The sequence below is a fragment of the Symphalangus syndactylus genome, chromosome 15 (genome assembly GCF_028878055.3).
Source record: "Symphalangus syndactylus isolate Jambi chromosome 15, NHGRI_mSymSyn1-v2.1_pri, whole genome shotgun sequence".
NCBI classification, from domain to species: Eukaryota; Metazoa; Chordata; class Mammalia; order Primates; family Hylobatidae; genus Symphalangus; species Symphalangus syndactylus.
The window spans coordinates 26,062,888-26,077,127 of NC_072437.2; the positions used below are offsets into that span (position 1 = coordinate 26,062,888).

General features: G+C 42.9%; 1 protein-coding gene across 1 annotated transcript; it reads right to left on the reverse strand.

Annotated features, from left to right (window-relative positions):
- LOC129463653 (claudin-10-like) lies at window positions 1–13,092 on the reverse strand. Its single transcript, XM_063619005.1, has 4 exons — window positions 12,789–13,092; window positions 5,482–5,643; window positions 5,312–5,393; window positions 1–2,227 (listed from the first exon to the last, which is right to left on the reverse strand). The coding sequence occupies exons 1-4, from the start codon at window positions 13,006–13,008 to the stop codon at window positions 2,101–2,103; spliced, it is 591 nt and encodes a 196-aa protein (XP_063475075.1). The 5' UTR covers window positions 13,009–13,092; the 3' UTR covers window positions 1–2,100.
- Window positions 13,093–14,240: the final 1,148 nt, after the last annotated feature.

The window sequence follows — 14,240 nt, forward strand, 5'->3', positions numbered from 1 at the left end:
CATGCCAGGAATGAGAAGTGTGACATGATTTTGAAAAGCGTGGAAATAAAAAAGCCTAGAGGATGATAAGACCCCAACATAAGAACATCTGGGCCAAAATATTAATGGTAAATCTCATATACAAAAAAAGAGCCGGGTGCGGTGGCTCACGCCTGTAATCCCAGCACTTTGGGAGGCCGAGGCGGGCGGATCAAGAGGTCAGGAGATGGAGACCATCCTGGTTAACACAGTGAAACCCCGTCTCTACTAAAAATACAAAAAATTAGCCGGGCGTGGTGGCGGGCGCCTGTAGTCCCAGCTACTCGGGAGGCTAAGGCAGGAAAATGGCGTGAACCTGGGAGGCAGAGCTTGCAGTGAGCCGAGAAAGCGCCACTGCACTCTGGCCTGGGCAAAGGAGCGAGATTCTGTCTCAAAAAAAAAAAAAAAAAGAATAAGTCTAAGATAACAATTCTGTTCTACTTCCTCAACCAGAGCAATCAGTGAAGTCGTATAACTTTGCATGATTTGAAAAGAAGTTTCTTAATGTTGATCAATTCTTACTTGCAATGGTTTATCTAAGAAAACAAAGCAGGACATTCAGAAAGTCAGTGGTTCGGACAACAAAACAATGGTGGGAATAACGTAATTAAATTTCAACATCCTGGTATGGTGAATCATGCTAAGGAGTACCTATTACTAGAAGCTTGTAGGAGATTTTTTTTTCAGATTTGTTAGTTTTTGTTTTAATAAAAAGGAGGAAGTTAGTTTGACACAGCCTAAAGGGAAGAGTTGAAAAACACTTTTCAAGGCTCTGCAAGAGCTCATGGTGGAGTCATCAAACATAGTCATAGCTCGAATGAAAAAAAGCAAAACAAAAGGGAAAAATAGAGAAATAGCAGAACACGATGAAACTCTTTACAGATTGCAGTTCTGTCAAATGATTGTAGCTTGGAAGAAAAATCTTCCCAGATATGTGGTGGGAAAGGAAGGACTTTTAGAGGACCTAGCCACTGAACATAAAGTGCAACACTGCCTGTTATGTGCCTGCTGCAATCTTTACTCCAACTCCATGCTAGAAGCCACTCGTTTTTTCCTCATCAACAAAGCTCCTGTTGAGTTCTTTGCATATAGCAGGAATGTAGTGGGAACTTGGTTCCATGGGCTTAGTTGTGTTTTCCTAACTTGGGCAACCAAGATGTGCCTTATATAGAGTTGTCCTGGGAATCTACAAAGAAGATCCAATTAACACAGCATACAAATCTGAAGGAAAAACAACAGCAGCAGCAAAGCAAGAACAACAAACCATGCTCTGAGGTCTAAACTCTTTTCCTTAGGGGTTGGGTATTGGAGAGCAAGTATTTGCTCACCAGAAATTTAAACTAGAACATGTGACAAGTCGCTGTCTCTCACTGCGCTTCCTAAGGGCCCAAACACACATGCTCCTGCAGGGAGAGATGGTATTTAGTGGCAGCTAGTTTTTGTAAGATTAATGTAAGATAATAGTGGGAAGAAGAGAGCTTTCTTGCTCCATCCTTTGGGAGGCTCCCTCTATCCACTGAGACAACAATTATCTCTGCTAATTCTGAAAGGACTAGGTCTACAGATAAGAATTTCACTTCTAGGTACTGTGCTAGGGAGAGAAGATACAGTTGTATAGACGTTTTCTGACCTCAAGGAACTTAATTCTCATGCCAGCTGATTAAGACACCAAAGACATAGTCAGAACATCCCTGTAGTGGCATCCTCCACATCCCAGCACACCTAGGGCTGGCCCTGCCACAAGCTTTGATTCTACAACGTATTCCTCTCTAAGTTCACATACAAACAAAACCAGAAGCACCAATTATCAAATTCCAGAAAATGCTAGCCAAAGAAGTGCTATCCCTAGAATAAGCCAAAATAAAATATTGCTTTAAAGATGACATTTCAGACCTAGGAAATCAGTTCACTCTGTGCTGATAGCCAATTTATAGCTTATTCATCTTCCCAGTTTTTATCCCCTCTACTAGAAGGTGTTGATAAACGGAAACCAAATGAAGTCATGTTAGTTAATATACTGGTTTTTATACAAGCGTGTTTTGTTTAAATGAGGTCTGAGTTCTTTTGGGTGTCATGTCATTTTTATGCCCCTTTTCTACCATTGTGGGTAATTAGAATCTGATGGTATCTACAGTTCTCAGGCCTTGATAATTCCTTGATCCAACTGGATTTTGTTGAAATCATGGAGGACTTTTCTTTGTGAAAGGCACTGCAGGGAAAACAGAGATGAAGGAGAGAAAGTCCCAATCTCAAGGAGTCAACTCATTCTCAATATCAGGTTTTTTATAGTCTATATTTTCTATAGACCTTGATGCAAAGGGCCTGTTATTTGTAAATATTACCAATGGATAAGCAGTGCTGTTTTTCATGCCCCCTGGTTCTTGTGCTTTTAATTACATTAGGTAAATTGGTGAATTGTAGGTGTTATATTTTTAAGCCACCACAGAAAAGAGCTAATAAAGGCATCTATAAAGATAAGCCACCTCTTACATACTATACAGAATTAAAAAGCAATCTTAATAATAGCTAATATGACACAATAAGAGCCAATACAAGGTGTTTGCTCTGTGCCAATCACATCCATCTCTATCTCTCTCTCTCTCTCTCTATCTCTCCTCTCTTAACTCTCACAGCAATTCTGTGAGAGGGGTACTATTATTACCTTTGTTTTACAGATGAGAATACAGACAGAGAGAGAGAGAGAGAGTGGGTAGACAGAGACAGAAAGAGAAATTCCAAGAAGCTAATGAGAATGGAATAGCTCAATATAGCACTAAGAGATTGAAAAAGAGGAAAACCTCTCATAGCACCTAATTACTGAACTGAGTTTAATCAAAATCTGAAAAGAGAATAATAAATTCCAATGGCACTACACAGAATTAGGTGACTGAGCTATAGTAAGCACAGAAAACAGTCACACAAAGATAGGTTTAAGTTATTGTTTGTACACAAATTAGCCTTGACCATTTGAGGAAAGAGTCCAGTGATTTTTAAGATATGGACAAAGATATCCTTAATAATTGTCAGGAAAATAAAACCAGTAATATAGAAAAGATAATGCAGAAGAGTGAGCAATGTGTTTAATAAAATAAACCATGAGAAATACAGGTTTGTTGCATATTTATGATATCAAACCCTAAAATAAAAATGTATCATTTAAATACAGTATTTCATTTAAATATCATTAAAATATTTCTAAGCTTCAGAAATACAGCTTCGGTTTTTATTTCAACGTTTGCTGCCATGTACATCTGTGCAAATCTTATTTGAAAGATAAGTAGGAGAAAATTAATAAATCAGGACATGTTTTTGTATCATAGGCAGAGGATAAAAAAGTTATATTGAGGTCTAAAACCCATTTAATAAAATTTGTTTTTCTTTCCCATTTAATAAAATTTCTGAATAAAAACTATTTTTAAATGTCTAGAAAAGGCTGGGCATGGTGGCTCATGCCTGTAATCCCAGTACTTTGGGAGGCTGAGGGAGGAGGATCATTGAAGATCAGGAGCTGGAGACAACCCTGGGCAACATAGCAAGACCTGTCTCCATTAAAAAAATGTAAAAATTATCCGGGGCCAGGCGCGGGTGGATCACCTGAGGTCAGGAGTTCGAGACCAGCCTGGCCAAAATGGTGAAGCCCTGTCCCTATTAAAAATGCAAAAAAATTAGCTGGGCGTGGTGGTGCGTGCCTGTAATCCGGGCTACTAAGGAGGCTGAGGCAAGAGAATCGCTTGACCCCGGGAGATGGAGGTTGCAGTGAGTCGAGATCGCACCACTGCACTCCAGCTTGGGCAACAAGAGCGAAAACTCCATTTCAAAAAAAAAAAAAAATTATCTGGTTGTCGTGGCACATACACGTCCCAGCTACTCGGGAGGCTGAGGTGGGAGGATCACTTGAGCGCAGAAGCGCAAGGCTGCAGTCAACTATGATCACACCACCACACTCCAGCCTGAGTGACAGAAAGAGGCCCTAACTCTTTAAAAAAAAAAAAAAAAAAAAGGACGAAAGAAACCTCTTGATGAACATGTAGCATATTGCCACAAAAATTACAAAATAGTGGAATATTATAAATCATGCTTTTTAAGAGCCAGTGTTCTGAAGTTCAACTGCCTGGTTTGAATCACAGTTCAATCAGCCTACTAGTTTGGTCCAAGTTCCCTTGAACACATCACTTGGCCTCTTTCCTCAATTTCAAAAAAGAGTACCAAGAGACCTACTTTATAAGGTTGTTGTAAGAATAAAATAAAAAACATAATAAAATAATATTTGCAGTGCTCTGCTTGGCTCCTGGTGGGGACTCAACATGTGCTAGCTATTATTTTCATTACATTTCATGATATAAGCATTTACTATTTATGCATAAGGTACACTTAAGCCAGAACTAGAAAATCAATTTCCTGAAGATTCCTAAAACCACCAGAAAAAAAGTAAAGCCCAGCTGACCAGCTATTTCAGTAATATACTTCTTAAAAATTCTATAAAATTTGACCTGAAGTCTAAAATAAAATTCCCAGCCTCATTGATAGCAATACACACATACATACGTGAGGCTTCCTAAAGAGGGATGTAGATATATTCTTAGGTAAGACAAAATATTTAATATATTAATTCTGACTTGGTATCCCTGGGGTTTTCCCAATCCAAAGAAATAAGCCTAGGGAAACTATAAAAAGCAACAGCCCATAGTTTAAAAACAACAACAACAAGCAAACTGATCTGTTAATTCCACAGCATTCATCTGCAAGACTGACCAGCCACATTTGGGTAAAGGTGCCATGCTCCTACAGCATTTTTCAAAAACCTTGCATCGTATACCGTTTCTTTATAAAGGTTTATCAGGAGGAGCTTGTTAAGACAGTAGTTAATACAGCAAATTTAAAAGACCCAGAAACCAGCATCTGGCAAATATCATTTTGAGTGGGCAGCAATCAAGGCAAGGTTTTAATTTTCTATTCGCACACCGCATCATTCTTTCCTCCCCGTCTGACACCTTTCACTTTTCCTCTACTTGACCTCAGTTTCATGATGTACAGCAGACGATGAAGTTTATAGTTCTAAATTTGATGACTTGAACTGTTTAGAGACAAGACACCGCAATACTAGCAAAGTAATTAAATGCATATTTTGCATGTGTGGCATATGACACATTTAATCTTGAATGATGTCATCAGTTACCATTTATCAGTATGTCTTACTTTCAAAAGTCATATAGGAAATTCATGTCTCTTGGTTGAGAATATTAATTTATATACACTTCCTGTGAGCTGGAAACAGACTGAGAAGAGTACTTACTTTTGCTCAACAAAGAGAGGATCAAAGAATTCCGTTGTGATTTTGTTTGCATATAGGGAACAGCCGGTCATTGAGCACAGCCCTAACAAATATCAGAGGGAAAGCATTACGGTTAGTGTGATTTCATTAACATCATCAAGTACCTTGTTTGGAAGAAAGTTACTATTTACCTGACAGTATGAATACAATCCCAGCCAAACAAGCAATTTTAGCTTTGGCTTTATCGGAGCCTCCGACTTTGGTACACTTCATTCCAAAGAGCGCAAATATGGAACCAAAGAAGCCTAGGCTGACAGCAGCGATCATAAGTCCTCTACATGCCTGGATATAACCTGCAATTAGAGTAGATGATTTACGTTACATAAAGCATGTGGCTGTCCAGGTAGAAATCCTCATTTTACGTTGTCATTCTGGATATTTGTTTTCCAAAAAGGTAACTGTGATGGTGAAAACATGTGGCAAGACAAGCAAGAAAGGAAAGCAAGTTAATCTACAGGCAGTGCCTATTCTAGGTCACACACTGTGAAGTGCAGTTTGTGCGGAATCCTCAGGATAGATCTCTGTTATTTCCATATTCACCGATGAGGAAACTGAGGCACACAAAGGTTATGTGACTTACCAGAGGTGAGTTAGAAAGTGGCAGACGTGGATTCCATCCCAAATCAGACTACAAATTCCATATAATATTGCCTTTCACTGTGAAAAAACATCATCTGCCACCATCACAACCCTGTAGCTCCTCCGCTCATTGGACCTTAAAAGGGTGTTTTAATGGTTTTGACATTATCAAATCATAAGATTTATAACTGGGTGGCAGAAAGAACTCCAAAGGGTCAAACCTTCCAATACTAGTGGAAGCTTATTAATAGGAGACTAACTGGAATATCATCATGAACCATGGGGGGGTCTAAGGGAATATTTTAGTGAAGTACTGTTGTTTTCAGGGCATATATAATAAAACTGGGTTTTAAAAAGCACTATTTTGTAGAAGAATAATTTATAGTGATTAAGTCAACTGTTCTCCTATAAATGAATGCCTTTAAAGTACCCTAGAGAGTATGTTCTGTCAGTTCGTTTGTTCACCCTTCCTGCGCTATTCATTTTCTTAGTCACATATTTTTATTTGCACAGCTAGGGTACAGGGTAAACTTCAGGGTGGCTTTTGTCCAGGTTTTTACATTAACAGGATTTAAACTAATAAGCTTTTACCACATAAGCCCTTTTCATTTCAGCCTGAAACAATGCCATATTTCAATCTAAAATAGTGATAGTAGCATATACTGGGTGTTAAGTAAATATTTGCTAAGCAAATGAACATATATACCTACATCAGGTTTACGTTTGGAATTAAACTTTTTAACTGGAAAAAACCTCTTACGTGCCAATATATGACAAGTCATTTATTATTGGTGTTCAAGCAAAGCCACAATAAATAATAATTCCGAGACCATTATAATCATGAATTTAGGGAGTACACACTAGTGGCCTTCAGTTCAGTTTCTTTTTTTCTTTCTTTTCTTTTTTTAAGACAGGATCTCACTTTTGTCACCCAGGCTGGAGGGCAGTGGCATAACCATAGCTCACTGTAGCCTCAAATTCCTGGGTTCAAGAGATCCTCCTGCCTTAGCCATCTGAGTAGCTGAAACCATAGGCACTTGCCACCACCTATGGCTAATTTTTAAATTTTTTCTACAGACAGGGTCTCACTATAAGGCCCAGATTAGTCTCGAATTCCTGGCCTCAAGCGATCCTCTTGCCTCGGCCTCCCAAAATGCTGGGATTAGAGGCATGAGCCACCGCACCTGGCCCCAGTCTGTGTTTCTTTGGAAAAGAATGAAATTCAAGTTTTAATCCTATTCCTTGGACCCATTTTTGAAGAGCAAACGGGAGCTGCTCTACTTAATTGTAAACACTTTAGACTCCCACAAATGCAGACTGCAAGGACAGTGACCTTCTATTATATAGTGTGAACTATCTCCATAAAAAAAAATTTCACCAACACCGTGGCTATCAAAAACAGCAAAACAAACTTACTTTTAGCAAAACAGGATAATGAAGGCCTCTTTCATAGCAATCATTGTGCTGCAGGGCTATCTGGGTCTCTGCTGCCAAATGCTGAACCAGCTCTATTTTAAACTTCAGTCCTCAAGTTCCCCAGCCAGAGCCCAGACAGCAGGTAGAGGCAAGACAGAGAGGGGAAGCCTGTCAGTCCCTTGCAAGTTTCAAGAGAGCCTGTGAGGATAACCCAGACTGGTTCATCACTTCCCACTAGGGCTACTCGAACAGTGTGGTTTCACTCTTTTTGTGAAATTCATTTTAATCTATGGTTTTGAGGTTTTATAGCTGACTCTGACTGCAGTCATTAAATAAACAAAAAACGGGGGACTCATCCATTTATATGTACTCCCAGAAAATATTAGCATGTACCCTAATTTGCATTTCCTTTAGTTATTTTCCATGCTTTGTTAACAGAAAGTGCAAGTTGTCGGGAATTTACCAAAGGTTAAATCCTACAATCTGGTCATTTAGAACACGGAATGCATTTCCCAGATGATAAACAGTGGGTAGAATCCCAGACCAACCCATTCGATTCTTAATACGACAGGGAAAACAACAGTAGTTTATAAACTCTATGTAATCACCACTGATAACATTTTTCCCGAGTTTCTCACTCTGAGATGCCCCGTCCCAGCCCTGGTATTGGCAGCAGGACCCGCTTTGGTCTCTTGACACAGCATGAGAGAAGTGGCAGGGCAGATTCTGATCTGGTCAGGTCCTTCTTTTGTGCCAACCAGAACCCGGATTTGGAAAATGAGGTACATTTCTCCAGCATGAACAGTAGCAATAACTTGCTAATTTTGCACATGCACAAAGAAGGCAATTTACAAGGACAATCATTGGCCAGATTTTCTGAAATGGAGAGCAAAGAGCAGGGGATAAACTCCCCTGCCAGCCATAAATGTAATGGAGTTGCTCGTAAGCCTGAGATTTGTAAATTCTCAGTGTTCGAAGGCTACCAGTCCTTACAATACCCACAGATTGGAGCCAAGAAGATTCCAACAAACCCTTTCAGAGTTCATCTTTTGCAAAGCAGACCTCTACAGCCTTGCTTTCTAACAGTTCCTGAGGGCAAAACTTACAAGTAACACCACCAGGAGAAGTGTTAGTAAAAACCTAGTCAAGGAGGCCATTATTTTTGACAGGTCTAATTTACTGACACTGTTAATAGCTAATTAACACATTAAGGTGCTGAGGCATGAACATATTTATTTAGAAGTTCTCTGAAGTATAATTTATAGTTAGCTCTCCTGGGAGAAATGGCAAGCATTCCCACTAGCAAAAATAGATGGCATACACTAAAAACAAGCTGGCTGAAAATCATTCTCAGCTGAAGTTCAAGTGGTACTTTGAAAGGAGTATATGGGTTAACAATAAACCGAAATCACAAGCTCATTCAACTGTGAAATTTTCAAATAGTAAAATACAGCGACTTTAAATTAATGAACTCTGTTGGAGGAAACCTTCAAGGTGTTCCTTAAAAGTTAAGTGTTTTCCAAATTATGTGTACTTTATTTTCAATTGCAAATCAGCAAAAAACGAAAACATCCACTTGGTGGAGACAATTCGCTAATAGCACCTGTGCTAGTTGATGGATTTAGGGGGGAAAAAAGAATGTGCTTTTCTTTTCCTGGTAGCTTTGTGTACTTCTGCAAATCATTTGAGAGAACAGTGGTATGGGGAGCGCAGGAACTCTGAGTTTCACCTCTGGTGCTTCTGTTTACCCAAGGTATGCCCTTGGTTATAGGACCTAATCTCTTTGAGGCTCAGTTCTCTCATCTGTAAAACAGGGATAGCAGCACCTCCTTCACAGGATGAATACTATGGGTGTCTGCTGAGTAGTAAGAAAGTCATCAAAGCATCCCTTTATATTATAATACTACAATGGATTCTAGGCAGAAATTAGAGCTGGGTTCTTAACATGGCATAACATTAAATCTAGACATATAGTTTTGCTAGGCCTCATTTTCCTTATAAGGAAAACAAGTGGCAATGATACCCCTAGGGGAGGGGAATCAGAGATTTCTTTATATAAGAAATTTAGGGCTGGGCCCATGGCTCACGCCTGTAATCCCAGCACGTTGAGAGGCAGAGGCAGGCAGATCACTTGAGGTCAGGAGTTCAAGACGAGCCTGGCCAACATGGCGAAACCCTGTCTCTACTAAAAATACAAAAATCAGCCAGGTGTGGCAGTGTGCGCCTGTAATCCCAGCTACTCAGGAGGCTGAGGCAGGAGAATCGCTTGAACCTGGGAGGCAGAGGTTGCAGTGAGCCGAGATCATGCCATGGCACTCTGTCCTGGGGGACAGAGTGAAACTTTGTCTCAAAAAAAAAAAAAAAAAGAAAAGAAATTCAGAATAATGACCTCATCGTTTGACTCCAAGGGTTCTTCCACCTAACACAAGACAGGCAAGAGTCACGGGCCTTCTCTCTCCCTTCCTGGATTCTGTTCCCAATCTAGAGCTCATGCCTGGGTTTAAGGGGAGGGCTGTTCTACTCAGGCCACCATGGCCACTTTCTCCAAAGGCAAAGTCAGGACCAGCACCCACCAGATGCGGCTGCCCTGGGAATGAAAGGTAGAGAGGACAGAGGGGCCCTACCCTGGAAGCTTCCACTTGCAGGTGGGGGAATCAACTCCCCTCCACAGGAAAACACAGTTGCGTGATTTAACCCTCCAAAATGTTGTTCTGAGAGATACAGAAAAGTAAATTTTTTTTGCAGTAGGAAATGCCATCTTAAGCCACAGAAGGAAAGTCATCAAAAAACAGGCTGATAAATATGATTCTATTACAAATTTCAAAGTCCTGTATGAGAAAAGGCATCATAAATTTAAGACAAACAATGGTGTGAGATTACAACCTGCATAACAAATCAAGGACTGACAAATCATCGAAACCACAAAGAAACAACAGAACCATGGGCCTAAGATATGGACGCCAATTCACAAAAGAGAAAAAAAAATGGTCAGTGAGTTTTGACCATTTTTGTAACCAGTGATTTTGACCACGGCAATAAGGGAAATGCCAACTAAAGTGATAAGACGGCTGGGCGCGGTGGCACACACATGTAATCCCGGCACTTTGGGAGGCTGAGGAGGGTGGATGATCTGAGGTCGGGAGTTCGCGACCAGCCTAACATGGTGAAACCCTGTCTTTACTAAATACAAAAAAAATTAGCCGGGCATGGTGGCACATGCCTGTAATCCCAGCTACTTGGGAGGCTGAGACAAGAGAATCACTTGTACCTGGGAGGCGGAGGTTGCAGTCAGCTGAGATTGTGCCACTGCACTCCAGCCTAGGCAACAAGAGCAAAACTCCGTCTCAAAACAACAACAACAACAAAAACAAACAAACAAACAAAAAACTGGGTTAACAGAGTGGTGAGAATGTGGAGAAGCAGGTATTCTCATACACTGTCAGTGGAAAGTAATTTGACAGTATGAACTGAATATTAAAATGCACGTGTATTCTACTGCTCTTACAATACCATTTCTCAGTGGAATGGAGTCTACAGAAATACACACACATACAAAGAGGTGAATATAAGATTTTCAGTGAAGCACCACCAACAAAGAAAAGCTGGAAAAGGTCCAATGTCCACAATGGATCCACGGTTAACTAAGCCATTTTATGCAGTCTAATGAATATACCATGCAGCAGTTACAGAGTCAAGTCACTTCTATTAAGTACTGACTTGGAAAAATACATTGATTTTAAAGTGTTGTACAACAGTAGGTAGTGTCATGCCATTTATGTTTTTAAAAATCATTTTTTAGTCACATGAGCACACAGGAAGGCCATTTTGCAAGTTGGATGGCATATAAATGTCACTCCTCTCTGCTCTCCTCCCAGCTAACCAGGACAACTATTCCTACTTCCTCTTCACTCCCCGATCTGCCCCCAAACAGGTATGGTACCACCTCCACTCTCACTGCAGACATGTAAGAGAAAACTTTATTATTCTGCACTTAATAATATTCATAGAGCATTTCCTTCTCTCCCTTGTCCCCCAACTGTCCTACAGAAGGAAGCGTACCTATCTGGCACACTATCTCAAGCAACAATAGAGTTACAACAGAAGAGTGTTCAGAGGACAGTAACATATTGCTGACTATAAGCCACAGGAACAAGAGAATGCCTGTTCTTCTCCCCGGATGCGTGCTCCACAAACCACAGGAAATTCAACGGTAATGCTGGGGAATAAACACTCTTCCGGCTGCTTATTTTACCGAACAGGACACAGACCCGGGCGCCACCCTTCTAAAACTAGATGCGTATTCTTTATACGGAGGTTCCATCAAATACCACGTTGAGCAACAGTTTGCTTTTCGTGGCAAACCCCATCTTAGAAGAATCAACGATTTTCTTTCATTTACCCAGCTATATAAACAAAACCTGCAAGTGCGGCAATAAAAGAAAAAGAAACACCTCAAATCTAGAAATACGTTATGTAAATAACTCCTCTTAAGTTTCTGCCAGGATTCGTTTGCTGTAAAATCCTGGAAGCAACGGGCCTAGAACTTGAGCAATCAATGGGACCGGGCTGACACCGGCTGCTGTCTTGAAACTCAACAGAGCCAGAGTTCTGTGTGAATATCCACCAGCTGCTAAGGCCTGGCTAACCGGAGCAACGCAGGTGAACATCCACAACGGAACAACTCAGGACAGCAGCAGGCACCCGGGACTCAGATGCAGAACTGGTCAGCTCCCCGCGCCACGCTCGCACGGCCCAAGATTCCCTACCCTCTGCGGACTCATCTCGGCACCGCAAGGGCTATTATTTTCCTAAAACACAGAGGAAGTGTTTGTAGTGTTGCCTAGGCAGACAAGTTTGTAGAAGCTCTTTAAAGGGAAACAATAACAACAACAACAAACTCTGCAATATGTTTTCCCGCTTCCAACCTCTCAACCCCCACCCCCGCCTACTTTTAAAAGAACCAACGAAATGGCTCAAGGGAGGTCAGGACAAACGGATTTGGCTTGCAATGACCCCGTTTTTATCAGAACCCAGCCTTCGGGGAACGTAGGGGAGGTGGAGGAGACAAGCCTCTGCAGCATGAACTCTGGGTCCCAGCGGTCCCCAAGATATGGGGGGTGGGGGAGGGCAGCCGCGTCCTCGACTCTCAAGACGGCAAAGCTTCCCCATCCCCCGACGCCTGGGAGTCACCAACCCGGGCCTGTCTGCGTGTCCCCCCTCCCGGGGTCCCGGGCTCGAACAGGCGCCTCGCGAGACAGCCGTCAGGAGAGGGCGGGCACCAAGGAACGTCCCTGGCTCCCTGAGGCCCTGTGGGGAGAGACGGGTCGGGCCTCAGAAGAGTCCAGTCTAGGGGTCCCGCTGGGGGTATTGGGGGCGAGAGGGCGCCTAGCCGGCTGGCCATCAAGGAAGCAGGGCTGAGGGCGGGGGCTGCGGGGATGCAGACCGTCCAGCGCCAGCATGGAGGGAAAGTCCTTGCAGTTGGAGACGCCCGTGGAGTCGGTAACGCACGTCTTCCACAGGTTGGCCCAATAGGTGGCGGTGGTGATGACCGTGCCGTCGATGGTAGACACCTTCCAGTAGTCGGTGGGCAGCGTGGAGGACACCAGTACCCAGCCCGAGATGGAGACCATGAAGGCGATGATCTCCGAAGCCGTGCTAGCCATGCCGCCGGCTGCAGCCGCGCTCCCTCTCCGGCTCCCACTCTGCGCGGCGACCCCCGCACTCCCAACCCCGCGGCTCCGCCTCCCGCCTCCGCCTCCGCCCACCGTCTCCGCCCACCGCCCCGCCCAGCGGACCCGGCGCCAGGGGGCGCACGCGAGCCCTCACACCCATGCCCTGGCCATTGAGGGGGCTCAGAGGGCTCGCGGTCGCCCCCCGGGCTCTCCACCTGCAGCTGGCCCGCGCCCGCGTGCGGGAGGAAGACCGGCCTGCGCTCCCCTGAGCCCGAAGGGCCGCAGAGAAGGGCTCGCTTGTTGGAGCGGCTCGGGTTCAGACTGGCAACCGGGTGTGGACAGCCTGCTGCGCCCCCACCTCACCACCCCGACCCAGCCCTACCCAAGGCAAATAGCTTGGCTTCCTGACTACCTTGTAGAAGCAGAGCAGGAAAAGCCTTTTGCGTGCCCTGAAAGGACACGGTTTGGTAACTCAGCCCTCGGTTTGCTGAACTCTAAAGGTTTGCGTGCCACGCTTGTTTGGGTGACTCTGTTTGACTTGTCAAGGAGGGATCACTGTGCAGATTCTGGGCTGGAAACCGGCCTTGCCCTCAAAACTCTGCAGTTCTTTTTGGCCTGGTGGTATGCGGAAAGTCATGGTAAAACGGTGTGTGGCACAGGCCTAAAGTCAAGATAGCAGCAGATGGGGCATCCTGACAATCTTGATCTTGCTGGTGTACTCATACTAATACACTATGCAGAGGGCATTTGTTTAACACATTTTCCCTGTAGGTCCCTTCCAGCTTCCAGGTCTAGAGGCTATTCTATGACAGGATGCTGTTATCCCAGTCAAAACTGCTATCTTGTCTTTTTTTTTTTTTTTAAACCACCTCCATCTCTCACGCCTAATTGAAATATAAACTCATTCATTCCTTCATCCCTTCATTGCTGTCTCAAGGTAAACATAAAGTTCAGGGTGTACTTCTGGCTCCTGAAGCCACAAATCTGGGCATAAATGAGAGAACAAGGACACGGGTTATTATTTGTTCACTTAAAGGTTTTTGCAGTTCTTGTTATGAGCTTCCAGGTTTCACTTTTTGCCAAAAGTAAGGAAAGGTCTAAAACCTATCAGTCTGCTTTGATAAATCTCGTGCTAACCCTCTGTGTCACTATCTTTAGGTAGAAACAACTCTGGTTCAATGTGAAGAATTTCTTAATTTCCCTTTGTCACTTTTTTTTTTTTT

Bases quoted from the DNA above. Each gene is read 5' to 3' on its own strand.
- LOC129463653 (XM_063619005.1), bottom strand. From the start codon at position 13,008: ATGGCTAGCACGGCTTCGGAGATCATCGCCTTCATGGTCTCCATCTCG. The intron at 5,644-12,788 runs GTCTGCATCCCC...CTCTAATTGCAG, and splicing joins CTCCATGCTGGCGCTGGACG to GTTATATCCAGGCATGTAGA. The intron at 2,228-5,311 runs GTAAGTACTCTT...TTTTCCCTGCAG, and splicing joins CCTCTCTTTGTTGAGCAAAA to TGCCTTTCACAAAGAAAAGT.